At 37.9% G+C, this 26909-nt stretch overlaps 2 protein-coding genes and 2 pseudogenes across 4 annotated transcripts in view; 1 reads left to right on the top strand and 3 right to left on the bottom strand.

The window, feature by feature from the left end:
- Positions 1-24551, bottom strand: part of LOC111344347 (uncharacterized) — a 33927-nt gene extending 9376 nt beyond the window's left edge. The window contains exons 1-3 of one of the 3 annotated variants that reach the window (XM_088739179.1): positions 24198-24551; positions 23193-23285; positions 22498-22613 (exon numbers count right to left, since the gene is read on the bottom strand). The gene's annotated coding sequence lies outside the window, so the exon portion shown is untranslated. Of the gene's footprint in view, positions 1-1701; positions 1838-22497; positions 22614-23192; positions 23304-24197 lie in introns of those variants that run through there. The other 2 variants (XM_088739181.1, XM_088739180.1) reach the window with 2 other exon arrangements.
- Positions 423-3371, top strand: LOC148720143 (uncharacterized). The gene is made up of 2 exons (XM_088737574.1): positions 423-701; positions 1585-3371. Exons 1-2 carry the CDS (start codon positions 423-425, stop codon positions 2953-2955), a joined length of 1650 nt encoding a protein of 549 aa, XP_088593700.1. The 3' UTR covers positions 2956-3371.
- LOC148720142 (uncharacterized) lies at positions 7079-8644 on the bottom strand (annotated as a pseudogene).
- On the bottom strand, positions 9646-15058 carry LOC148720141 (uncharacterized; annotated as a pseudogene).
- Positions 24552-26909: the final 2358 nt, after the last annotated feature.

Raw genomic sequence — 26909 nt, 5'->3', positions numbered from 1 at the left:
TAAGGCACTTAAATCCACAAGAGAAGTATCCTCAGAGGATCAAAAAAGTTGACAGAGCTTTTGTTGAGAAATTAGATTACACAGGAATTGAATTTCCGGTGACTATTAACCAAATCAACAAGATTGAAAAACAAAATAAAATCAACGTCAACGTATTTGGCTATGAGAATAAAGAAAAATACCCAATATACATCAGTAAAGAAATGAATAAAAATCATATCAATCTTTTATTAATAACAGAAGAAAATAATAATTCACATTACATACTAATTAAAGATTTTAATAGGTTTATGTATAGCCAAACTAAACATAAAGAGAGAAAGCACTTCTGTATGTATTGTTTACAGTGTTTTAGTTCTGAAAGAGTCTTAACTGACCACAAAGCTAATTGTCTCCTAATCAATGGAGTTCAAGCTGTTAAGATGCCGACTAAAGACCACAACATATTAAAATTCAATCATCATCATAAGCAACTACCACTTCCATTTGTAATCTACGCTGACTTTGAAGCAATAACGGAAAAAGTTCAAGGTTGTCAGCAAACTGATGTAAAATCTTTCACTGAAGCTTATCAAAAACATACTGACTGTGGATATGGCTACAAAGTTGTTTGCACTTACGATGACAAGTATACGAAACCTATTCAAATATATCGTGGTGAGAAAGCTGTTTATAAATTCATGGAACACATGCTTGAAGAGGTGAGATATTGTAAAAAGATTATCAAATCCAAATTTAACAAACCGCTTAAAATGACTGAAGAAGATGAAAAACAATTTCAAAACGCTGATACATGTCATATTTGTGAACAGAAGTATACCAATGAAGATATTAGAGTGAGAGATCATTGTCACATCACTGGAAAATTCAGAGGCTCAGCTCATCAAGACTGTAATTTGAATTTTCGGATCAGTGATAAAATACCTGTGATATTTCATAATCTGAGAGGTTACGATTCACATTTCATTATGCAAGAAATTGGAGAGATTGTTAAGAACAACAGATATACAAACAAGAAAGGAGAAGAATGTGAAATGAACATTAACGTAATTCCAAATAACATGGAAAAGTTTATGGCTTTCATGCTTGGAAATAATCTCACTTTCATCGACAGTTTTCAGTTCATGAGTTCTAGTCTTGATAAACTAGTCAACAATCTACCTAAAGAAGCTTTCAAATATACCTCAGAACAATTTAAGAAAAACAAATTCGAGCTCATGACTAGAAAAGGTGTTTACCCTTATGATTACATGGATAGCTTTGATAAATTCGATGAGACAGAATTACCAATAAAAGATGAATTTTACAGCATACTGAATAATGAACATATCTCAGATGATGATACACGCTCAAAATGTATGGAAAAAATTCAAGTTAAAAACAATGGGTGATTATCACGATTTATACCTCAAATCTGACATATTGTTGTTGGCTGATGTGTTTGAAAACTTCAGGCAAACTTGTCAACAATATTATAAACTCGACCCTTGTCACTATTTCACAAGCCCTGGACTATCTTGGGACGCTATGTTGAAAATGACTAATATAAAACTTGAATTAATGACTGATATTGATATGTTTCAGTTTATTGAAAAAGGAATGAGAGGTGGTACAAGTTATATTGCGAATCGATATGGAAAAGCAAACAACCAATACATGAACGATTACAATGAAAATGAACCATCAAAGTATATTATGTACCTTGACGCAAATAATCTGTACGGTTGGGCTATGTCACAATACCTTCCGACTGGTGGATTCAAATGGAAGAAGATTGATAAACTCAAACTTGATTCATATAAAGAAAATAGTAAAAAGGGATTGATACTAGAAGTTGATCTTGAATACCCAAAAGAGTTACATGATTTGCATAATGATTATCCATTAGCACCAGAAAAGGTTAAAGTCACGCCAGACATGTTGTCACCATACAGTAAACAAATCGCTGAGAAATTTAACATATCAACAGGTCTTGTATCAAAATTGATTCCAACATTGTCAAACAAAGAGAAATACGTTCTGCATTACCGAAATCTTCAGTTATATCTCGATCTTGGAATGAAATTAAAAACTATCCATAGAGCACTTGAATTTAATCAGTCGCCCTGGTTAAAACAATACATCGACTTTAATACACAAAAGAGAACTCAAGCTAAGAATGCTTTCGAGAAAGACTTTTTCAAATTAATGAATAATTCTGTATTTGGAAAGACGACGGTAAATCTTAGAAAGCGTGTTGATGTAAGACTCATCACTGACAAGAATAAGTTGTTGAAATTAGCATCTAGACCAACATTTGTGTCAAGTAAAATATTCAATGAGAATCTGGTTGCTGTACACAAAATCAAAGAAACATTAACTTTAAACAGACCAGCTTATATTGGTATGTGTATTCTTGATCTTTCAAAGACTTTGATGTATAATTTCCATTATGTTTACATCAAACAAAAATATGGAAATAAAGCAAAGTTATTATTTACAGACACTGATTCACTGACTTATGAAATTGAAGCGGACGATGTATACAAAGACTTCCAGAAGGATAGACATATGTTTGATAACAGTGATTATCCTGAAAACTCTCCATACTTTTACAAAAAGAACAAGAAAGTGATTGGTAAAATGAAAGATGAAGCTGCCGGAGTTCCAGTAGTTGAATTTATTGGTCTCAGATCGAAGATGTATAGTTACATTAAGAATAATAATCAAGGTAGTCGTACAGCGAAAGGTGTTAAGAAGAACGTGATTAAAAAAGATATCAAACATGAAAATTACAAAGATGTTTTATTCAATTCAAAACAAATGCATCACAAGATGAAAACCATCCGTAGTAACGAACATGAAATCTGTAGTTATGAATTAAATAAAGTATCATTAAGTTGCTTTGATGATAAACGATATATTCTCAAGGATGGTATCAATAGTTACGCATACGGGCATTACAATTTAGTATAATGATATAGTATAATGTCTGAATACGATCTTATGATGTCTGTTTTTAAACATTATGAGAATAACCCACATGTTCTCATTGTTCATACTTTCGGGGAGTTTCTAAGTCGTAATAAAAAGATGCAAAAGGTGTATCATAAAGGAATCACTGATCTTATCATCATTATTCATAATGAAAAGGCCATTTATTGTGAATTAAAGAGACCGGGTAAAAAGATTGAAATGAGACCTGAACAGGTACAATTCAGAAAGAGAGTTGAGGACAAAGATAATTACATTGTAAGCAATGATAATTATACATAATTATCTTAAATTTAACTAATTAAATAAATAATTAAACATAATTATCTTAAATTTCAATCCGATGTATGATTCTTCTATGGATCTCTAATGTTTTATTAAAAGTACGAGAAATCATTTCCACTGTGTATATGTTATATTAAATAATCTTTAAGTCTATTTCATGTGTCCAAGGCAACGCTGTGTAACACAATTCATAATTCACTCAACCAATCAACATGCGACGTTTGCGGCACAGCTGTGCCAGCCTACATACAATTCACTCAACCAATCAACATATGACGTCACGGCACAGCTGTGCCGGCCTATGTACAATTCACTCAACCAATCAACATATGACGTTACGGCACAGCTGTGCCGTGACGTATACAATTAACTCAACCAATCAACATATGACGTCACGGCACAGCTGTGCCGGCCTACGTACAATAGGCCATTTTACAGTTGTGTACTTAGTTGCCAAGCCTTTGATTTGGAGTGAGGCTGAAGGTGACCTTGTTATGATAGAGACCTGTATCTAGTTAGCATGACAACAAAGTGATTTACATTTGAAAGGCAGCGAGGTTTGTATCATAACAAGGTCACCCCTAGCCTCTCTCCCGTTCAAAGGCTTGGCAACCAAGCACAAAACTGTAAAAAGGACTATTACTGCAAGTGCAGACCACGACCATAGATGTCTTAACGTGGTTATTTCCATAAAAGTTGGTTTAAGTATATATATGAAACCGTAATGGTAGACTCATCCATGTGGGACAGAATGACAAAAAGTGTCTGCGCATGTCTTCAGGTTCATTGTCATTCATGATATGTGTGCCACATAGTCTGAAAATTGCACGCAACCTAGATAGCTTGTAAATCCTTGAAAGAAACCCAACTGTTGAAATCATTATTATATCCCTTCCATTTAACCAAAGCTCGTTTATTTTTATAATCTCTCTTTATTACTTTATCGATTCGAAATATTTCTTGTTTGGCTTTCAATAATTCGGGTTCATAGAAGCTTCCTTTGATTTCTTCGTTGTTCAAATCTCGCAATCGATAAGTGATTGGATTCGTGTACTGTATCTTGTCGATAATAAATATCTCTTCTGTCCAATTTGGAGTGTAGCCTTTATCGAATACTTGTCTTTTATACTTTGATATTCGAACCTTATCACCGATTTCATATTTCGGTATACGTTGTTTTGATGTTAAGATATTGTCATCACCATAGAGATTAAAATAAACTATTCCTTCGTTCTTTTTATTAGACGCTTCTGTTGGTGTCATTTTTATTGATTTATGTTTGGTGTTATTGTACTGACTTAGAATTTTCGGTAAAATGTCGAGATATTGAGTATTGCCTTGGATAGTAAACTGTTTCCACATCTTGTTTTAAATCGTTCTATTCCATCGTTCGGCAACAGACGATTTCTCTTCATTTTCGGTTTTTATTTTTATCCAACAATTCTTCAACATGTTTATTATAAAATTCTTTGCCCTTGTCAGTCCATAGGAACTTTGGCTTTCTTCTTTCTTTGAATATTCTTTTAAACGCTTCAGTGATTGATTCACCCTTCTTGTCTTTCAAAGGTTCAATCCAACCGTATTTACTGAATACATCAATAACCATGAGAAGATATCGATACCCTTTGTTCCATTTACTGAATTTCTGCATTTCAACCAAATCTGCTGTCCATATTTCATCGATGTGGTTTACAATTATACGCCGCCGAGTGAATTTACGTTTGATGGGTTTGTGTAATTCATTTGCTAATTTGACTTGCCAATTTATTTCACTCGACGGCTTTTCACGTTTTTTTGTTTCACACCAAGACCTAATTTCTGTTTTGTATTGATGACATTTCTAGCTAGCCAATGACCCCATTGACGCTCATTTCATGGTACTGCGTCTAATGCTTTAACCATTTTACGATCAGCTATATTTTTGCATTTTTTATCACCTTTACAAACACTATAATCAACATCATGCTGCATAGCAATTGTATCAGTCTTTCCAGTGGGTTTATCATATATTTCTAATATTTCACCGGTTGTGGGATTATATTTGACTTGTTTGTTAAGATCGTTATAAGGTCCTGTGTATTTATGACCTGGAAGAGTCCAACCACTTTTTGGTTTAGGTAATTTACCTATGAGTTTATGAATATCAACAGCGCCTCCTTTGTAAAGTGGATTAGTTGGATCATGAACACCTTGAGGTGAATACATTTCCATTGGAACCCATTGTGAATAATCAATGTTTCCTCCACTTATCTTTTTACTCAAATCATTAGTGAAACTGTCAAGAGCTTGATCGAGATATTTGTTGGCTGTTTGTTTGATTTTACTCTTGGCATAATCTGATTTGATAGCTTTTGCAGCACCTTTTCGAGCAAGATAAGCACCACTGTTGGCCAATCCTTTGAAAGCCATTTCACCTATTGAATGGCTGTTTCCTACATCAAACAATGATCCACCCACAAACTTTGTTTTAGTTTTACCACAGTCTGAACAAATACATTTCAACATGATTCTACCATTTTTTGTTGGTTCATATCTCTCACTTCCTGGGACACATCCAGTAACTTTTTTCTGTTTTACGCAATCAGACTTCATATATAAATAACTTATATTAAATTAAAATACTTTGCAATGAATCTTTCATTTTTCATAGTGTCATGTATATCAAACACTTGTAGAAGATCGAAATATGATTTACCTTTGTTCATCTCATTTAAGAAATACAAACAAAAGTATCCACAAGTTGATGTTTTAATGTTTTGAATTTGATTGTTTTGATGTGATAAAGTGATATTCTTCTTTTTAGCATGATTAACCATTTCTTGAAACGGTGGCATTCCAAATGAATCGAAGTAATTGATGACATTATCCTTAACAAAAGTTGTTACCCAATGTGATCCTGACATGTAAGATGGTTCGAGATTGTAAATGAAAAGTGCTTGTTTGTGATTGTGAGGAACCTTTTCATCTCTGCTTAGAACATTGTTGATTGGAATTTTCAGATATTTACACCATTCAAGTAGATCAAAGTTTGTTAAAGGGATTATCGTATGGAATTTTTTTTTTTTTCACCTCTGCCATAAGTTCTACCATTTGGCCAATTACCAATAAATGGAGGTGGTGGGCCTAATCTAGGAGCTGATCCACCAGAAAATAAATTCTTAACAAAGTCAATAGCTAATGGAATACCAATTGAAGCAAGGATAGTCCCAATAGCTCCTCCATGTTGAGTCTCTGTTGGTATGATATAAACACCTTGTCCACTTTGTAAAGCATCGAGAATGTCCTTTTTCTGTTTTTCACTTAATAAATGTTTGTATTTAATGAGTTGATCTATTTTATTCTGTGGTATGAGAAAACCTGATCCAGAAATTGATTTAACAACTTGAGAAGCACCTTCTGAAGCCAATCCAGCCAAAGCAGAAAGACCTAATGTTTTTCCAATAGTTGGCAAAAGACTTTTTCCCATAGCGAGTATTGATGTTAAAAGGCTGCCTCCAATTTGGTTTCTAATGTTTGTTTTTGATAATTTTATATCCATACCTTTTTTCATTTGTTTACTTTTTTGTAATCTGTTCACAACTGTTTTTGGAACTAAGAGTTTATCATCTCCACTTAATGAGTTTGAGGATAATCTCAATGTTATTGAATGTTTGTTATGATATGCTTTACCTAAATTCTTTTTTTGATTTGGTGATAGTTTTACATCGATTTCAAATAACTGTACCATTATAATTATATGTTATACAATTCATATTATGAAACATATTTAATTAATGGTGTCAGGTCATTTAGCTGGGGGTCTGTCTATTCAATTGTGGTCTTAGACAATCAACAGTTCATTTCCAACTTTGTTTATTATAACTTCTTGTTCATAGAGTACAACAGCATTAACTGTAAAAACACTATCAGCAGCTGCTTGTGCATTCAGTTTGTATCTGAAAACAAGCTGTTTGGGATCTCTTGTAACCTTTTCAGTTTGAAAAGTGAGATCGAAATAAATGACTCCAAAAAGAGAATTGAAATTGCTTAGATTGAGTTGTGTACCTGAATTATAATCGTTCTTACGCATTGCATAACTCATCAAATCATTGAATATTCTTACTTTGGATTCGCTATCGTATTCCACTTCAGGATAAAATACACCATTGCCATATTCTAAACGGCAAGTTGTAAGGTAAGAACCATTTCCACGATCAGCGTTAATGTTGAAAGTGTCATATTCATATGGATTCAATTCATCATTATTGTCTTTATCTCTCTGTAAATAGACAAATACATGTTTTACATTATCGAAGGACGGACTGATTTGGAAAAAGCCTGATGATCTAGTACCAGCTGATTGTTGGAACATTTCTTGATTATAAGTCCACTTATTAACTTTCATATAGTTTGATAGAAACTGTTGATAAAGACTATCTTTTGGAATCAATCTTGGAACCCATAAATAAAATCGATCAATAACCACACGACCATCATCAACAGCGGCCAGTTTTTGGACGAGATTTGCGTCACTTAACAATGTTAAAGTAAATTGTAATTGCATTGGTGGTAACATACGATCTTCAAGCTCTTCGAAAAATGAATAACGGTTGAGAGGAATGATTACGTTTACAATTTTTCAGTAATTGTATCTAAAGCTTGTTGTATTCCATGACTTAATTTACACTGTATTTACCAATCAGTACCTTGATTCAGCCATCATAGCAGATGCATGTAATAGAAGCTGAGACTGATGATCTGAGTTGTAGGCTCTTGCATAGGCCACATTCATTGTTTCCAGTTGTTAACAATCGTCGAGCTTCAAATCCGCTGTTTTGATTTGCATTAGCAATTCTGTAATCTGTATCAAGGTACCACAGACTGTTTTTGGCAATGCTTCTTGAGAAATCATCACTGTATTCAATCAAATTTTTCAAGTTGACTACTTTATGAAGATTATCCGTATCGTAAACGATTTTACCTCCACTTTTAATAGTCATATGTTGAATAAGTGAATGAGCACCGTTGATTACTGACACTCGATCTGCTCCGAAAGCAGCACCATCAGCTAGCTTTTGAACTTGAAACTGGACCTCAAAGTAAGCATTATACCAATCGAAAAAACTACTTCGATCGTTGACGGTGAATTTTTAATCAGCTTTAGATTGCGCATTATTATTAGCTGGGCTGCTAATAACATTATCGAGTTGTATTCGAGTTAATTCGTTTCGTTGTAAATATTCACTTGTTCTAAACATTATATTTATATGTTAGATTATTTTATTTTTTACGTCTTATTCCATCACCACTTATCAGTCGATTTAGAATCATGTCTGTTGATTCTTCTTGTTTTGGTTTTGGTTTTGTAACAGAACTCTTTTGTTTTGGTTCTGTTGGTTTTGTGTTTCGTATTGAATGTAATTTTTTCATTATATAATCACCAGATTTTTGAGAAACAGCTTTTCCAAGACGTTCTCCAGCATGTGAAACACCTGCATCAAGAGTTTAACAACTGATTTGAATATGGCTTTTATTGGTTTAAATAAATTATCAATAATGATACCAGAACCCTTGTGTTTATAGACAAAACGACCCAATTTTGGATGATAAATTTTTTTGTACTCAATCAATCTCATTATATTAATTAGTTATATTAATTGAGTGGTTTTAACAATAGTGAAAAAGCTGTGTCTTGTCCATTCAAATCAATAATTCTTCGTTTTCCATCAGTGATATAAATACGAATGGTTGATATTCTGCTTTTGTTTACTGGACTAAAAGTGACTCTCTGTGGTTCAAGAGTGAAACTATATGATGGTTGGATTACACTTGTACTGAAGCTGTAGATTATGTCTGTTTCTTGACCATCAACCATGCTTTCATTAATGAGATCACAATGAATGTTTAGAAGATCAGTATCTTGTGATATATTGGGAACTTTTGCACCAACATGGGTTCCAGATGTAAGTAATGCTTTATTGAATCCAATAAGCTCATTAAAGTTACTCTCTCGAAGATCAAGTTGATAATTATTAGCCAGTGTTATTTCAACTCTAAAAATTGTTTTATCAAATTCTAATGTTATGGGATAAGTGTTATTGTCTTTTGTTAGAGATTTAATGTAATTGTTGAAATCTTCATAACTCCATACACCGGCTGGTAGATCGATTTCAGTGAAAGATGTACCGTTATCTTTACTATATTTAAGCTTCTGGTTATTGAGTAAATTGTTGACATTGAACCATGTGAAACTCATGTTTATAATTTTGTTAAGACCAATAACATACTGACGATTTTTGTCAAGAGTTATAGGCTGAACAAAACGAGTTGTAAAATCTGATGGTTTGTTTTTTCCAGATTTATTGTTATAACGCCAGTAGGAGAGTTAACACAATGAACCAAGGCACGTCCAGATAGTGAAAGGCTTTAATCACAACAGGAAAACTAGACTCCGAACGAGTAACAAACAATATGGCCGACGCCACGAGGAGAAGCCCTTCCAAGCGCATGCTCAACCCAGATACCGCTGACCGGTACTGGCGTGACTTCTTTTTTTTTTTTTTTTTAAGGAGAAACAAGAACTAAAAACAATTTAACATACACTTAAGACTAACTAACAAATTGACACGCGCGGGCGAGTCAAAGTTCAGTGTTCAAAGTTCGGTGTTCAAAGTTCAGTGTCATAATCTGCAAAACGAGAAGGAGGACGGCGGGTGCGCGATGATCTCCGTAGGGCAGGCGGAGAAGGCACCGCTGAGGTGGCTGCATACTCCACTGGGGAAGGATCAGGGCAGGGCGACTGTGTAGCGAAATCATCCATGGTATGGTCAACGGGAGAGGCAGGGGCTGGACTGTAAGACTGAGGGTTGACAACTGGAGGGTGTGTGGAAGCTGCGATGGCCTCAGGGATGGCAGGCAAAGAGGGTGGAGGGTGAGTCGTTGTAGTAGGACCATCTTCGTCGTCAGAATCAGAGTCGTGTTTGCGCAGGGTCGGAGAGGCACGGAAGGGATCACCCAAGTCAGATGGGACCTTGAAGCACTCAGATAGCTTGACATGGTACGATGAACTTCGCAACTGGGATCCAATGAACTTTTTGATGTTGCAGAATGGAGGATCAATGGCTACAACGAGATAGCGGTCACGAGCACGAGACTTGTTGAGGTCAGAATGAAGGTACACAAGATCACCAATATCGATCAGGGGGGTAGGACGCCTTGACTGCACAGGAGCTTTGGAACGTTCACTGTGAGGATGGTTGGAGAGACGCTGCTCATGCTGGAGGGAAATTATGTGGTCATCTGCGAGGGGTAACTGCTTGTTTGAGAACTGATCCCGCTGGGTCCACATTTCTCGAGAGGAAAGCCCTCTTGAACGGATACGTGAGTTTAAGGCTGAAGTGGCTACGGCAAGGGTGAGGGGAGAGACAGAACTACCGAGAGGCTCCTGACGTAACAGCTCATTCTCCAATTCCTGGACTGCTCTCTCTGCAACGGGGTTCTTGTTGGGATTTTTGGCATGGCCGAGCTCAATTGTGATTCTGTGTTTCTTTAAGAGTGAATCATTGACAAGGGCTTTGAATCCGGGTGCAGGGTCGGTGCGGATCACAGCAGGTGGACCATCCATGGGGCGCATTTCCACGCAAAGCTTTATAATGGCATCACGCAAAGTTTGGTGGCGTTCGTTCTCAAGAAAAGACTGGACGTGTAAGAGGTCACTGTTTCACGGAGTACAAAGATAAGTTGGCGAGAACGTTTTATGACGTCTGCCGCAAAGGACTGCCCAATAGCTTCAGGTGGAGGCGAAGTGGACTGGTCAATTCGTGCTGTTGGTGATCTCTGAATTGCTGCACAGGAGTGGCATCCATCAGAAACACGGGAGACTGCCTTGTCCAGGTCGAGGGAAAACAGATAACGTTTGGCAACCATTTTTAACTGGTGACAAGAAGGGTGGCTGAGCTGAATGTGAAGGGCTGTCAAGAGGCCATCCAAGGCCTGGCGAGGGACAATAATACACTCTCTGGTCGGTGACAAGGGATCATGACGTTGGACGACGAGCAGGCCATCACTTGCGATTGAGGCGACCTGTAAATAGCGTTTGACGTCCTTGATGTTTGTGAGCTTCTTGGAAGGCCTTGTGCCTTGGACAAGGTGTGCGTGCGTGCGGCGTAGGTCTGGGCATTCAGACTGTATGGCCAACCAGGCCGGTCGGCTGGTGAAAGGGAGGCGGGCATTGCCTTGGAGGATGTCCTGGACAGTCGCGGCTCGGACAACAGAATCTCTGGTTGAGGCGATAAACAGGCAAATCTGACAGGTTTCATTCTCACAAGGGGCAGCATTTCGACTCGCGAAGTCTGACTGGAGGATAGAGGCGCCGGAGACGTGTCGCACTGAGGCTTGGTAGCGGCTGACAACTGACAGGAAAGTAGATACGCGAGGACTTGCGGAGAACTCGCCGCGGCATAGCTTCTCATAAGCCTGGACGCATGGCTTACTGTCCGTTAGGATACAGGCTTTATTGGATGACTGGATGAGGTATGGACTGAAGTGCTTTGTAGCCGCAGCGATGGAGAGGGCTTCTACTTCGCATGGAAGCCACGTTGTCTGAGTGCCCCGCAGCTTAGCGCTGAAAAAACCGGCGATGTGTAGCTTGTTGTTGCGCGTCACATAGAGGGTGGCGCCTATTCCTGGGTCCTTGACTGCGCCATTAGTGACGACCCATAGTTGGTCCTCAGGTCTAGGTAAGGTGATAGAGAGGGCTGAGGATAGGGCCTTCTGAGCATTATGGAATGCAGCCCTGAGACTATCAGACCAGGTGATGGATTCTTGTGAAGTACGTCCAGCCGTGACGGCATCCAGCGGGGTTAGATAACTAGAGCACCGTGGGATAACACGAGACAGGACTTTGTACGCACCAATGAACGATCTCAAACGACCAACGGTGTTTGGCACAGGGTACGTGGCGAGGGTGTTGAGGCGGTGGGCACTGGCAGACAGGGTACCGGCAGACCAAATCCAACCAAGGATAGTGGTTGACTTGGGGTTGATTATGGTCTTGTGGGCTGACAAACGCAGGTTGCATTTGTGAAGAGCTTGCAGGACCCTCTTCCAGTTGTGGAGTAACTCTTGAGGGGTGTTGCCCCCGCAGTATAAATCATCGGCGATCTTGGCCACGGCTCCATCTTGAAGTAAGGGGCCTAGAACACGGCACATAACCTCCTCTAGAGCAGTCTCTGAGCCAGGCATTCCCATAGCGGAGCGGGCATACACCCGTACACCTTTAAAGGGGGTGGCGACACCGCAGTACTTCATGGACTCTTTGGCTAAAGGGATCTGGTAGAAAGCACTTGTAAGGTCAGTGACAATTATGTGTGACCATTGGGCGATGAGCTGTAATGTGGAGTCAACATCGGGTAGCAGGGATGGTTGTGTTTGCTGTATCTGCCCACATCAGAAAAGGCGGTGACGAGACGGGAACCACCATTAGGCTTCTTTACAAGGAAAGATGGATTGAGGTATTCAATGGTGATACCCACATCTTCGGGGCGGCGGAAGACTCCAAGATTCTCTAGGTCGTCAAACTTTTCCTGGAGCTCGATGAGCTTATCCCGTGCGTATTGGGGGAGGCGACCCTTCCGCTGAGGAGGTTCGACAGGACCCATGTTGACTTTGGCCTTGTATGCGCCAGCGGCTCCATTGTACCCAGGGAATTGCGGGTCAAATACAGTGTCGTACTCTGTAAGTAGTGATTGGAAGTCTGCACGAACGGTTTGGGGGAGGGTGTTGTCTGGATCAACCTGAACGGGTGCAGAGTAACTTGTACTGGAGGACGGCAACGGACGCTGAGCAGTAGGTGGGGGTGATGATGGGACTTCGGGAGGCTCGAAAACAGGGATGACTTGGCAGAAGTGTTCGTGCCGCTTGAGAGTGCGGGGTACGCTTGATAGGTTAGGAATCCGTATGGCTCGGGCAACGCTGGAAACGACACCAGGTTGTGGCCACAACTGGGATGGCTTCAGATTGTGTGCACTGGGTGCGTCGATGCGAGGCTCTAGTGCGTACTCCGAGTCAGAAGGTGCATCGTCTGGTAGACGTACTTCCATGAACTCTCCAGGCCACACTGTCTGGGATGGAGCAGGGGCACGTAGGACAAATGCTCTACGTGCGGTTGCATGAGGGCTGGGTGGAGATTTGGACCCATACGTGTAGACGGAGCCATTGCCTAGTAGTACCTCTCTCTTAGCGGGTCGGACAGCGATGTCATTCGTCTCCATAAAGGGGGTACCGGCAAGTACCTCAACATCAAGATTCTCAACTACGAGACCTTCAAACGCGAAGTTTGTGTGGTCCCGGGTGAAGGTGGTACGAATTTCTCCTATCACCTGGAGCTGAGACGAGCCATCAGCCTGTTGGACGGACTGGGCACTTGAGATTATCGGACAGCCGAGGTGTTTCGCGGTTGAATGGCGTATCATATTTCCAGTTGCACCGCTGTCGAGGGTGACGCGCACGACTCGATGATCATGAAAGACATCCATGTAAGGGGACTGGCGGGTCTGCACACGGTAGGCCACCATGTCCGGGCCTGGCAATGTTGTGTCAGGGTCTGGTGAATCAGAATCAGGACTGGTCTCAGTTTCTTGGTCATTGTCAAGGATGCCGGCGATCTGTCGTGCTTTCACCATGAAACGCCTGTCACTGTCGGGGAGGAAGGTACACTGACTGAGGAAGTGGTTTGTCATAGAACGGCCAGCCTGTTTACATAGAGGACAGACCTTGTCTTGGTGGGGTTGTCTGGGACGGGCTCTAGGAACACCCCTGTTACTCTGACGAGGGCGACGAAAATCATCTGCAACAGCAGCACGCAGGATTCTGGCATCATCCGACGTGCGGATTTCCTCGAGTAAGGAATTGAGGGCCTGCGAGATCTCAGGTTTGATCGAGGCAAGAGTACGGGATCTCAACTCTGTACCATAACGCTGCTTAACCAGTCGTGGGAGACTGGGGTGAATGAGGCGTAACCACGTGAGGACCACAAAGTTTTCGAGTGTAGGAGTTAACTCCTCATCCTCCTGCACTGCTTGGCCATTGTGGGTTAAGCCGTTGGCACGTAGCAATGAATCTTCTACGAATGCTGTGAGGCGCTGGTACAGATCTTCGGGGCGCTCATCAGCAGCCAGGTGTATTTCGGAAAAGTCAATGAACTGAGCCCCGGTGACTTGGAAACCAAAGTGCTGCCTGATGGTTTGCCAGATGAACTCGAGGGATGTAGAGTTTTTCACCAGAGTATTTCGAGAGATAATTGGACAATAGTTGGCGATCTGTCCTAACATCACGAGCTAATGGCACTGATTCGCCATCGTTTTGAAGACCTCGAAGCGGCTGGCCCCTGGTCTTTTTTAACCATGTGAATCCATCTGCGAGGAAGGGGGCGAAGTTGCTGTCCAAAGAAAGAGTGTAAATGAGGTTTTGCTTCCAGTTTTCAAAGGAATTGATAGATTCCACTTTGGAGAGGCACCACTGCTTCGGTGCACGGTGTGTTGCAGCCATATTTCACGTTTAGGGCTCTGGAACGTGTTGACACGGCGAAGGATACACTGTTTTGGCTCACGTGGACGAGGCGAAAAATAGCCTTCTTCGGCGAAAATATGGCCTGGGTAGAACCGAACACTGCCACCACGCCAGTAGGAGAGTTAACACAATGAACCAAGGCACGTCCAGATAGTGAAAGGCTTTAATCACAACAGGAAAACTAGACTCCGAACGAGTAACAAACAATATGGCCGACGCCACGAGGAGAAGCCCTTCCAAGCGCATGCTCAACCCAGATACCGCTGACCGGTACTGGCGTAACTTGTCAAAACAATTTCTCTTTCCATTATATGATATGGTTACATTATATTTTGAAATAATTATTGAACATTTTTGTGTATTGTTTCTTGTTTATGATTGATGTCTTCAAGAGAGTATCAAGAATGGCTTGACCTGTGTTTCTCATTTTAATACTATTATTGCCGGCTATCATTTCACCAATGATGAGTTCGAGTTGTTTCACAAGCTGTTTGGGATCATTGTAAAAATGAACACCTGAACCTTGAATAGTCTTTAACTTTTTCTTATTATCTGAGATATATTTGTTTAACACAGAGCGTCTTATATCAATTTTTCTATTTTCTAATTGCTTTTCTGCATCATTTATTTCACCTTTATTATATCTTTTGGTAACATCACTTTTATATCCTTTTAATTGATTCCTTCGAGATTCAGCGTATTTAATGATTCGGGTTAATTTTGTTCTTTTACCTCTTTCACTAGTTATTTCTGATAAACTTTTATCAAGATCATCATAATTAATTACATTGAGATCATCTAAAATCATGTTTGCGGCATCTGAATCTTGTAGGCCATAATCAATGTCTTCTTCATAGTCATACTCTGGTGGTTCTTCAAATGAATCCAACATTTCACCGAATGATTGATCACCATCATAAGGCTTAACTTTTCGCACCACTGCTGGTGGTTCCTTATAAGCATAAGGTGGTGGTGATATTGGAATTTGTTTTTCATCATATGGTTCATATCCACGATCATCATCTAAAAGACCCTCTACATCCATACCTTCAAATGGATCCACTTCTGGGTAATAATCAATGTGTGGAGTTTTACCTTTTTTCTTTGATTTTTTTCTAATTGGAGGTGTATTCAAATTACTTTGAATAACTTCATCTAATTTACCAGTCACTGGTTCAAACATTTGTTTAAATAATGTCTGGTTTGTTTGTTGGTTGATGTTAGTTTTCTTAATAGCATCATGAACTCTATTGATTTGGTTTCCAAGATTAGTTTTACTTTTCGCTAACTTTTGCCATTTTTTAAGACTCATATATAATATAAGTATATATTATAATGAGAATACCTAATTACAATGTTGAAGATAACAATAATGTTAACTTCAAGCAGGCACATAAATTAATGCCAGATAGATGTTTTCGAATGCTTATTTGTGGTCCAAGCGGTTCTGGTAAAACTAATTTGCTTCTTGATATGATCTATAGACTTTTGTATTTCGATAAAATATATCTTTATGCTAAAAACCTTGAACAAACAAAATATCAACATATGATGCAAACATTTGAGCCTATTTCAGAAGAGGTGGGTTACCCAATTCTTGAAGTAAGCAATGATGAAATTATTCCTGTCACTGAAATGGATAATGAATCACAGAAAATTGTTATATTTGATGACTTTGTGTGTGAAAAGAACCAAAATCCACTGATTGAATATTTCATCAGAGGAAGACATAAGAACTGTTCAGTTATTTACTTAAGTCAGAGTTTCTATAAGACACCAAAGGATATAAGACTGAACTGCAGTCATTTTTGTATTTATGATTTTCCAAGCAAAAATGAAAGAAATATGATATGTAGAGAAACTGGAATTCCAAAAGATAGTTATCAAAAAGCAACACAAGAGCCTTATTCATTCGTATATCTTGATAAGATAAGAAAATTTACTTCAAAGAACTTTGATGAAAAAGTATAATGTAATTAATATATATAATGAGTTATTCAAATGGATTATTAAATTATAAATCATCTGGTAGTGGTACTTCAATAGGTCAACGAGGATTACCAGGTGTAGGGTTTAAATTGACTGCTTCTGGTGATTATGACATGGAAAACAAACAACTTAAGAACTTGAAAAATCCAACCGATAATCAAGATGCTTGTACAAAAGCTTATACCGACGATCATCTTCATACTGATGGAACACGACCCATGTCAGGTAATCTTGATATGCAAAACAACAAGATTATTAATGTGGCTGATCCAACAAATAACAAAGATGTAGTCAATTTACAAAAACTCAATTCTGTTGTTGTAAATAAAGCTAATAAAACTGATGTATTACTTTTAGATGGTTCTCAAGCAATGACTGGTAACCTTAACGTTGGAAATAAAAAAGTAATTAATTCAGCAGCACCAACAGGTAGAACTGATCTATGTAATAAATTGTACGTTGACACAGAATTAGCCAAGAAACATGATATTGGAAGTGTTGATTTAAGTAATTATCTTGATAAAACGAAAGGTGGTAATATTGAAAAGGCTTTAAATTTCACAAGTGTTAGTGGTACTGACAGGCAAATAAATGGTCTAAGCAATACACCATCTCAAACTTCATCAGCTGTGAATCAATATTATGTCACATCTGAACTTAATAAAAAGTTAGACACTGCAACATTCAACAATGAGATAGTGAAAAAACCTGATTCGTCTACTGTCATGCTATTAAATGGTTCTCAAACAATGACTGGTAACCTTAATGTTGGAAATAAAAAAGTAATTAATTCAGCAGCACCAACAGCTGGAACTGATTTATGTAATAAAACGTATGTTGACACTGAATTAGCCAAGAAACATGATATTGGAAGTGTTGATTTAAGTAATTATCTTGATAAAACGAAAGGTGGTAATATTGAAAAGGCTTTAAATTTCACAAGTGTTAGTGGTACTGACAGACAAATAAATGGTCTAAGTAATACACCATCTCAAACTTCATCAGCTGTGAATCAATATTATGTCACATCTGAACTTAATAAAAAGTTAGACACTACAACATTCAACAATGAGATAGTGAAAAAACCTGATTCGTCTACTGTCATGCTATTAAATGGTTCTCAAACAATGACTGGTAACCTTAATGTTGGAAATAAAAAAGTAATTAATTCAGCAGCACCAACAGCTGGAACTGATTTATGTAATGAAACGTATGTTGACACTGAATTAGCCAAGAAACATGATATTGGAAGCGTTGATTTAAGTAATTATCTTGATAAAACCAAAGGTGGTAATATTGAAAAAGCTTTGAATTTCACAAGTGTTAGTGGTTTCGACAGACAAATAACAGGCATTTCAGATCAACCAGCTAATGGAACCAGTGTTATTAATTTAAATAAGCTCAACACCGAACTCAATAAAAAGGCTGATGTGGATGTTGTGACGAATGGGTTGAGTGCAAAGCTTGATACAACAACATTTAACACAAATATAGTAAAAAAGCCAGATTCAAATGCTGTTATGTTAAGAAATGGTTCTCAATCTATGACTGGTAATCTTAACCTTGGAAACAATAAAGCAATTAATTCAGCATCACCAACAACTGGAAGTGATCTTTGCAATAAAACATATGTAGACACATCTGTGAACAACCAATTATCTCATAGTATTAGTAACAATTTAAAAAATGATCTGGATTGTATCATGAATGGTATTATAAGCAATGAATTTAGTGATGAAGACGATATCACTGGGAAATTAATGATTAACAAAGACTTTCATCACTTCAATAAAAAGGTAAAACCATTTGAACTAAAACTCGATTCGTCAAAAGGTTATTATTCAAGCAGATTTGGAGTCAATATGTACGGTGCAGCAAAATCGGAATACACAGCTGTTTGTGAAATATGGTGGGAATCCAGTAAAATTGAATATAATTCAGTAACTCTGGCCGCTGTAAGTTCTGTTGAGACAATTACAAGACAACGATCAAATCGATTTTCAAATCATATTAAAAGCCTTGTTCATATGACTAAATGGAGCAATACAACACCAAATTATTTGATGTGGGATATTGTAGTTAAATTTAAACAAGGCCAGGCATATGACCAAAAATTAGATATATGGGTTGTAATCTATGGTTCGAAGGGATATCATAACGACATACCAGTTGAAGTTTATGATAAGTGGTATGCGTTGTTTGATAGCAAACTGTACATTTATCCAGAACCAGTTTTGAATAAAGAACCAACGACGGCTAGGAACCCAACAACCAAGAAATATGTTGACAATGTTCAAACATCTTTGCAAACAAACATTGACACTAAAGCAAGTAAAACAGCATTAGCAAATGCAACAAAAAAAATTGGTATAGAGGCAAACTATCACATGATAATAATTCGAGAGTATATTTTTATGTGAATGGAACATCAGATCATAGCACCAACGTGTCTCAAAGCAGTAATGCTGATTTCACAGTGAATTGAAGCGATACCTCAAAACTAATTGTCAATAATGCTGGTTTGTATCTTGTCACATTCATCGATGGTGTGAAAAGTGCACATTTGTCACATCTCAAGTTCATTCTAGATAAACCATTCATGACTACTAGCGGTGACATTAATATTCAACTCCAAAACACTAAAGGTTCTTGGCTGACAATAGCCAACACAGTAATGTTATATTTCCAAGCAAATACATCACTAAAAATACAGGCTGATAATAGTAATACACTTTTCGATGGAACAAACAACAGTTACATCATGTTAGCAAAACAAGATTAATATATCTAATATTTATATGACTGTGAAGAAAAAGGAAATATTCAATTGGAATCACATATCAAGCAAACTGACTGAAGACCAAATTGTAGAGTTAAAAACTTATTATAAGGTTTACCATCGTAAATGTTGGGCTTATAAAAAGTTAATGAAAAGATTCAAGAAAATCAAACTAATTGGTAACTCTCTATCTGTCATATTTGCAACAGGAAGTATTGCTTCTGCTGTAGCGACAGGAGGTATTTCAATAGTTGCAATATCAACAATCTCTGTTCTTATCCAAGGATTTATGGCTCATAAAAACCTAGATTTAAATATTCAGAATTGCACCTATGCTTACCAAAGTTATCAACATTTGTTAATAAGTATCAAAAATACATTGAGAAGTGGTGAATTTGACATCGTTTCATTACGACAAATGATGAGCTACATCGATGGTGTAGTTACTGATCTAGCCCCTGATGCAGATAAATTATTATTGAGTTATGATTCAAAATTTGTTGATTGAGGATTGAAACGATTTCGTCTCCGATGAGATTTAATATTTGAGCCCAATACTGTTCACATTGTTTAATAGTCTTTTTTGATTTTAAAGTTTTTATTTCATTTGATGTTAAATTCATCATATGAATTAGTTTACCAATGATAAACTTTAATGATATCATTCTTTTTCTTGAACTGTTTATTTGTGGTTGAACTTGTTCAATGAGATCAAAGACTTTTAAAATTTTGTCTATGTGGTTTTTATTTATTTGAATGCGGGTTTTATCACAAATATCATAAATGATATTTTCTACACAGTATTTTCTGTTATAGACTGATTTTCTGCTAAATTTGAACCAATTTTTATAGAAATCAATGAATTTGGTAGGATCTTTGAAATATTGGCTATGAACTTGTCCACAATTAATACAAACGAAGAAACCATTATCTAAACGAATACTTTGATTCACACAACATTTTTCTTCAATGGGTTCGTTATTTTTCCAGATAACTTTATCACAGAAAGGACAGCAATATGTTTCCACTTTTATTAAAGCATCATGAATTTCTTTATTACATTCCATATTTTGTGAACGTGAATTTTCTTTAAGTGTATTTTTACCAAACTTGTGAATAATGAGGGTTGATGGTAATACAAAACAGTTTGATAGAGCTTCATTTTTCACTATTTTTGGTTTTATAGAGGGTGAAAATGAAGTCGTCCTGAGCCTATCGAAAATGAATCGCTGCGAATCGGTTGAAGAATGATATAAATTGCTTTGGTAAAGCTTGATTTTTTACCATTTTTGGCGTTTTGCTCCGTAAGCCCCAAGTCCTATACTACTGAATCAACGAAGAAAACAACAAGGCAATAAGGTAAGCCCATTTTATTTCAAAACAAGAAATTTTTTTCTCTCTTTTAAGGCAAACCGATAACATCCCATACAAACCTTTATAAATATAAAACGTTACGCAACACGGTAAGAGTCACGTCCGCTTTTCTAGTGGTGAGCTTGGGCTGCCTGTGCCGAACCTAGCGCAGCAATGTTCGTACGTTATGATCTCGAGCCAAATATTTTCCCGTTCGGCCCACCCACTAAATCAATAAGTACTCAAACATAATTTATTTTGGACTGTGAGTATATGAAAATTCGAATTGATAAATGAATATGTAAGTGATCTTCGCATTAGTGAACACTACCGTCCTGAGTACGTCCTGTATCAGATTACTCATACGCTCGAAAGAAGTATTCAGTACGCCCTATTCTTGGTTTTCATGTCATGTCATCAAAATAAAAAAATTAGGAATATCAATCCTTATAAGATTTTAGTTTTGTAAGTTAATAGAACAGTTGACGACTAATTCATACAAAGCCTTACAAATTTGAGTGAGACCTTTCTTCGAATATCTCCCGCATAAAACATCGCACAGTCCTGAATCTTTGCGAGACTGTTTAAGTATTCATCTTATTTTATCTCTTTGGTTCTTGAATTTATTTGTTTAATGGTAATAGTACTTGTATGAATACGCCCGCGCATTGTAAAAAGCAATTCAACTGATGAGGGTCTGTTACTAAAGTAGTACACTTGTTGTCAGATACATAGCGAAATAACTAAAAAAACGTATGTTTAATTCTCGTATTGCACCAATTTTGGCGCACACTGGGGGGAAATTTCCTACCGGTGAAAGCGGTCATGGGATCAAGTCCTGTACAGGCCTGAATTTTTTCAGGCTTTATTTTCACTACTTCTTAAGTAATGTTCACCACTGCGAAGACCACTCGAATATCTTGCATATATTTTATTTGTATGTTTCACCTATGCAGAAATATTCTTATTTTCCTGAGGAATGTAACTGCTGTAGTTTCTTTCAAGAGAGTAGATGAAAGCGTAAGCTGTCTCCATTTACATTGCGGGTGGGAGCGCAGAACAAGTTGAGTCTATAAAGGAGGTTCTTCTTCCTTACTCATCTTGCTCTCGCTCTTTCCGCCCGCATGCAGACTTTTATTTGAGTGATTCAAGAAAACAAACAGTTTGTGATCTCTTGAGTGAGTACAGTACATATCAACCCTCAACAACTCAGTAAGAAGACGACGAATAAACACTTCATTCTTGAAGTTATCACTGAACAAAACAGCTCGTTTAGGAGCCATCAATTAAATAAAAGTCTCTGACCAACAGTAGCCGAATAAACATTCGATCCACGGTATTCAGCGGCTCGTGTCGGAAGAAAGTGTGAAGTTTGATTGGTTGAAAATATCATTTAAAATGTCTGAGATGTCGGTCTTCATGACTCTACAGTTTCGCCCATACGGTGCATTTAAAAACTTTGGGGCAGTTTCCGTTTTAGAACGAAATTTGCTGTTCTTGAATTTGATTTCTTTTGTGCTTAATTTGAGGAGGCGAGGAATTTTTTTTCAAAGGGAAATAAACTTACTTACTTTTCTTTATATTTCTGCTGACTCTTGGAAAAGGAAGCGTGTCTTGTCTGTCTTGTTTAGTATTCTGATGGTATGACTGGGGAAGCCACAAGTAAGAAACTGAAAAAATGCTTTCCCTGAAAAACAGAGATGAATGAAAATAACTAGTGTTATGAGAAAAGGTAACAGACGAATAAGTCAAACAAAAGATCGTTCAGGAAACCTAAAACAGAGCTATGTCGCTTTCAAGCTTTACAATCTTATATAGAATAACATTGCATCTTTGTTCTTTTTATATCAGAATTCCCCGTTCACGCATCGTGTGTCTACTTTAACACTTTCACTAATTAACAGACCCTGACACTCATGAGTTGTTTAGCTTGAAGCTTCTCCCTACAGTATTGATAGATTATGAAGCCACTAGTTTTAGACGTGGACGATGGACGATGATATATTTTTACGATGAAAAAACCTCATTCTCTAAAAACATTTACAATGCCATTTATCACAATTAGAGAGGATACCTAGTCATTGGATCTACCCAAGTCCTACTTTAGCTTTTGAGTTTTTCGTTTATTTTGCAGACTGTTTTCGCTGCAAAAATCTAAGATCATTTCGAAGTTGAAATCCTCCGCCATTAAATGTTTAGTCCAAAACATTTAAAGCTTTGTGAAGCGGGAAAAGATTAATCCTTGAATTATTTATATACTACTTACCTTTGAAAAGTAAACGTGTCAGGCTTGTTCGGTATTCTAGTGGTAGGACTAACTTGGAAACCAAAAGTAAGAAACTGAAATAAAGCTCAGTCTCTGCAAAACAAAGGTAAATGCAAATAGCTATTGTTAGAAAAGAATGACAACTTGTTGGGTGCAAAAAATTAACAAACTAAAGTGGAACAACGAATGCCCTGAACGAATATTAAGTCCGATTTTTAAATGGAAAATAAGGAAACTGTCGAGGATAGCCAGGGTCGATCGCTCTCCATCTTCCCTATAAATCAAACCAACGGGTTTGCCCGCCTTGAATTCATATGAAATTTAGCCATACTGTGCGATTGGTCTATACTTTCTTTCAATATTACCGCCAACACTGAGAAGCCTTTAGCTACGCAGAACGGCCAAGTCAAAAGCATTAGACGTGACAAAATGGATCTTTCATGAGAAATGAATGGCTGCCCATGTGCTGAACATTTTCTTGGGATGACATTTTCAATTTCGAATGGCCATATTTCACCCATTTCTTGCATTGAAAACGCAGACAACGGTTTCCGTCTTTCTAAATCTGAACATTGTTTTGTCGAGGATAACTGGTTCCGCACATAAAACGCAGAGTGTACATTTAACAGTTTTAAACTTCTCAGGGCGGTTTTAAAACACAGATTAGGAATGTCCTCGGGTTTCAATTGACTCAAGTGTTTTTATTATCCTAAAGCTACATGGATGTCAGAATGAAGCGAATTTGACCAAACACGAAAGAAGAACCAAGCTCAATGTCGTTTGATTCAAGTTAGGCGATTCAAGTTTTCTCCTTTGAAAAATCTTAAAACATAGAATTTAATTTATCTTCAAGTACATGTCCTACATTCTTCGCAATTCATGGTGTGTCGGTATATCAATCGATATAGTAATGGTCGTTATTCATAAAGGCGTTGAAATATGTATCGCAAATTTGATGGTATCTCATATTAAACATCAGCACTATTTGTGTATCAAATTACTTACCACGACTCCAACTTTGAACACTTTGTCGCTTTGTAAAGTGAAGCAACCAACATAGAGTCAGCAGCATATGTTTAATTAAGGTACATTACTAGTGGTAAGTCTAAGCCAACCCCTGAGGCGCAGATGTAGAGCGTTCCCCCCTCTAACAACGTGGTCTAGTTACGCTGTTCCTTTACCTGACTCAACTGACAGAAAGCCCTGGAGGGAGAACTCGGTCTTCAATCTGTTTGGAGTGTACAATCAGCTTCTTGAAGCCTTCAGCTTATTTATATTAACAATACATCATTAATTTGTTCTAATAGACAGCCACGAGGTTGCGTTACTGAATGGAGGGAGCGCGTCACGTTATTTAGTATTTTAAATGAGGAAGAAAATGTCTGTCTAGAATTATTTTGAACCAAACCACTTTATACCAAGAGAGATTCTCGCTGGGGGGTAATCAATTATGATGTCAGTACAAGCCATGATGCTCTGTTTACAATATTTTAAAGAATATAATAAGCTTCATCTTTATGAACGCCTATTGATCGATAGGAAACATCAAACGTACACCCTCAGTGAAATTTAGTGACCCTCTTTGCTGGCAGACGCCATCTCGCAAGATAGCGAGAGTGTTTCCCGCATAAGTTATTACCAAGGATAGCGCCGGATTTTCAGCGTGGGTATTGTTTGCAAACCCTTAACATGTCTGGTAAAATCTTGTTCTTAACATCGCTTGACTACAAGGACTTCGCAGATGAGTCCGCCCGCGTATACTCTAATCGTAAACATTTTCCCCGTGCGTTGAAATATATTTAGTAAATAAACCCCTTCGGGCGACTGGTATGTCGGCTGATAATGTCCACGGCTGAGAGATTGTCCGAAAAATGAATATTTGGCCGAGAAGTGATTTAGTCTCACATTATCTGCCAGAGGTGATACAATTAAGTTATAATATTGAAGATTCTCCTTTAACTTCTCCTTTTCCTTTTTGCATCCTCATCCTCCTCATCATCATCATTATCATTGTCACCTCATCATTATTTCATAAAGTTCATTGGTTATCAGTTGCTTTATTTGTTTTCAACGAGCAATATTGTTGGTTGACGTATTCAATCATTTCTAATTTAATGACAGAGCCTTGGTGGAGATCAAGGGTGACATTATAACACGCTGACACTTGACCTCAGAATGCCAGAAATCCAATTTATGAATACCTCAATTTTAAGAATTTACTGGAAGTATCTTGAATCCCTTTACCAAAACTCCTATATATCCATCCCAGCAAACCATGTTTAGTTATTTGTTTCTAGGAGATGATATACAGTCTGAAATGCACATTCCAAAAGTTTTACCTGATTTATTTTTTTGTTTTTATATGACTGAATGCTCTATCATTAAGACTGTGAGCTCTTGTAAACTCTTTTGCATAATTTTTTTATACACAAATAGTACTGTAGTTTACAAAGCCTAACCCATTGTATTTATTTAAATATACCACCTTTCAGATTCCAGTCCTAAGACTCTAAGCCAGGGGCAAGTGGACAGGTGCCAGTTGGTAGCGTTGCAGGGCGTGGGCAGGTGTCATTTGTTGGTTGTGCAGAGCGTGGGTAGGTGCCGGTTGTTGGTGGTGCAGGGCGTGGGCAGATGTCAGTTGTTGGTTGTGCAGGGCGGGGGCAGGTGCCAGTTGGTAGTTGTGTAGGCCGTGGGCCGGTGTCAGTTGGTGGTGCAGGGTGTGGGCAGGTGTCATTTGTTGGTGGTGCAGGGCGGGGGCAGGTGTCAGTTGTTGGTTGTGCAGGGGGTGGACCGGTGCCAGTTGTTGGTGGTGCAGGGTGTGGGCAGGTGCCAGTTGTTGGTGGTGCAGGGCGCGGGAGCAGCGGGAGTGTGCCAGCAGTGGAGAAGCAGAGAGATGTAGTGGCTTATGTCCTGAATGACGAGATTCTGTCCGTTGGGATTGTAGACGTAAACCGTTCCGTACTTCGTGGCCACAAGATTGAGAGAGGATTCGTCTGTGTCCTAGTAACGTACGTTAAAAACAAATTCGTGCCTGCACCCGTAATTTTGGAAGATCCCGAGGAAAATAGCTGCCTTCAGAAAGGAATATACTTTTCCTTGCCTATTGGTAACTCGTTCAAATGTTAAAAATATATTGCAGGCGACAAAGTGGTTTTACGCCAATATGAAAATTCAAAATAATGTTAGCCGTAAAGACCAACACTAAAGCTTGAATTTGTAAGCGTTTCAAGATTGTGGAGTATTGTGTAATTGTTTACATCCTTGGAATACGAATTCCAACTAGCACACAAACCCTAAAAGACCTCGGTTTTATGGCTTTTTTGTTCACTCATTTATTTTTTGTTCACTCTTTTTTTATTTCTGCAGTAGTACATATTTTCTATCTTTTCGCTAGTTCAAGATGCGAGCATTAGTTTAGAAGAAGGACATTTTCCAAGGTTGGAAATATTTATCGTATTGTTTAAAATGTTTTGTTCTATTTTATTAAACAAAAAGTCTCTGGATAAAACTAGACAAGGCATTACGTGCATAAATATCGTGTACAAACAAAGGCCACCTACCTAACCTGGTTGTTCGAAAGGCGATCAACCTTAACCCACGTTTAAAAAGGTGATCAACGGATAAGTGTTTATGTATGGCAATGTTTAAATTGGTCATGTTTTGATGAGTTGAGATTACCCGAAGGCAGAAACGGAGAAATGAAAATAAAAGCTGAGA

This window comes from Stylophora pistillata, chromosome 11 (genome assembly GCF_964205215.1).
Source record: "Stylophora pistillata chromosome 11, jaStyPist1.2, whole genome shotgun sequence".
Classification (NCBI taxonomy): Eukaryota; Metazoa; Cnidaria; class Anthozoa; order Scleractinia; family Pocilloporidae; genus Stylophora; species Stylophora pistillata.
This window is presented reverse-complemented; position numbering and strand designations above follow the sequence as displayed.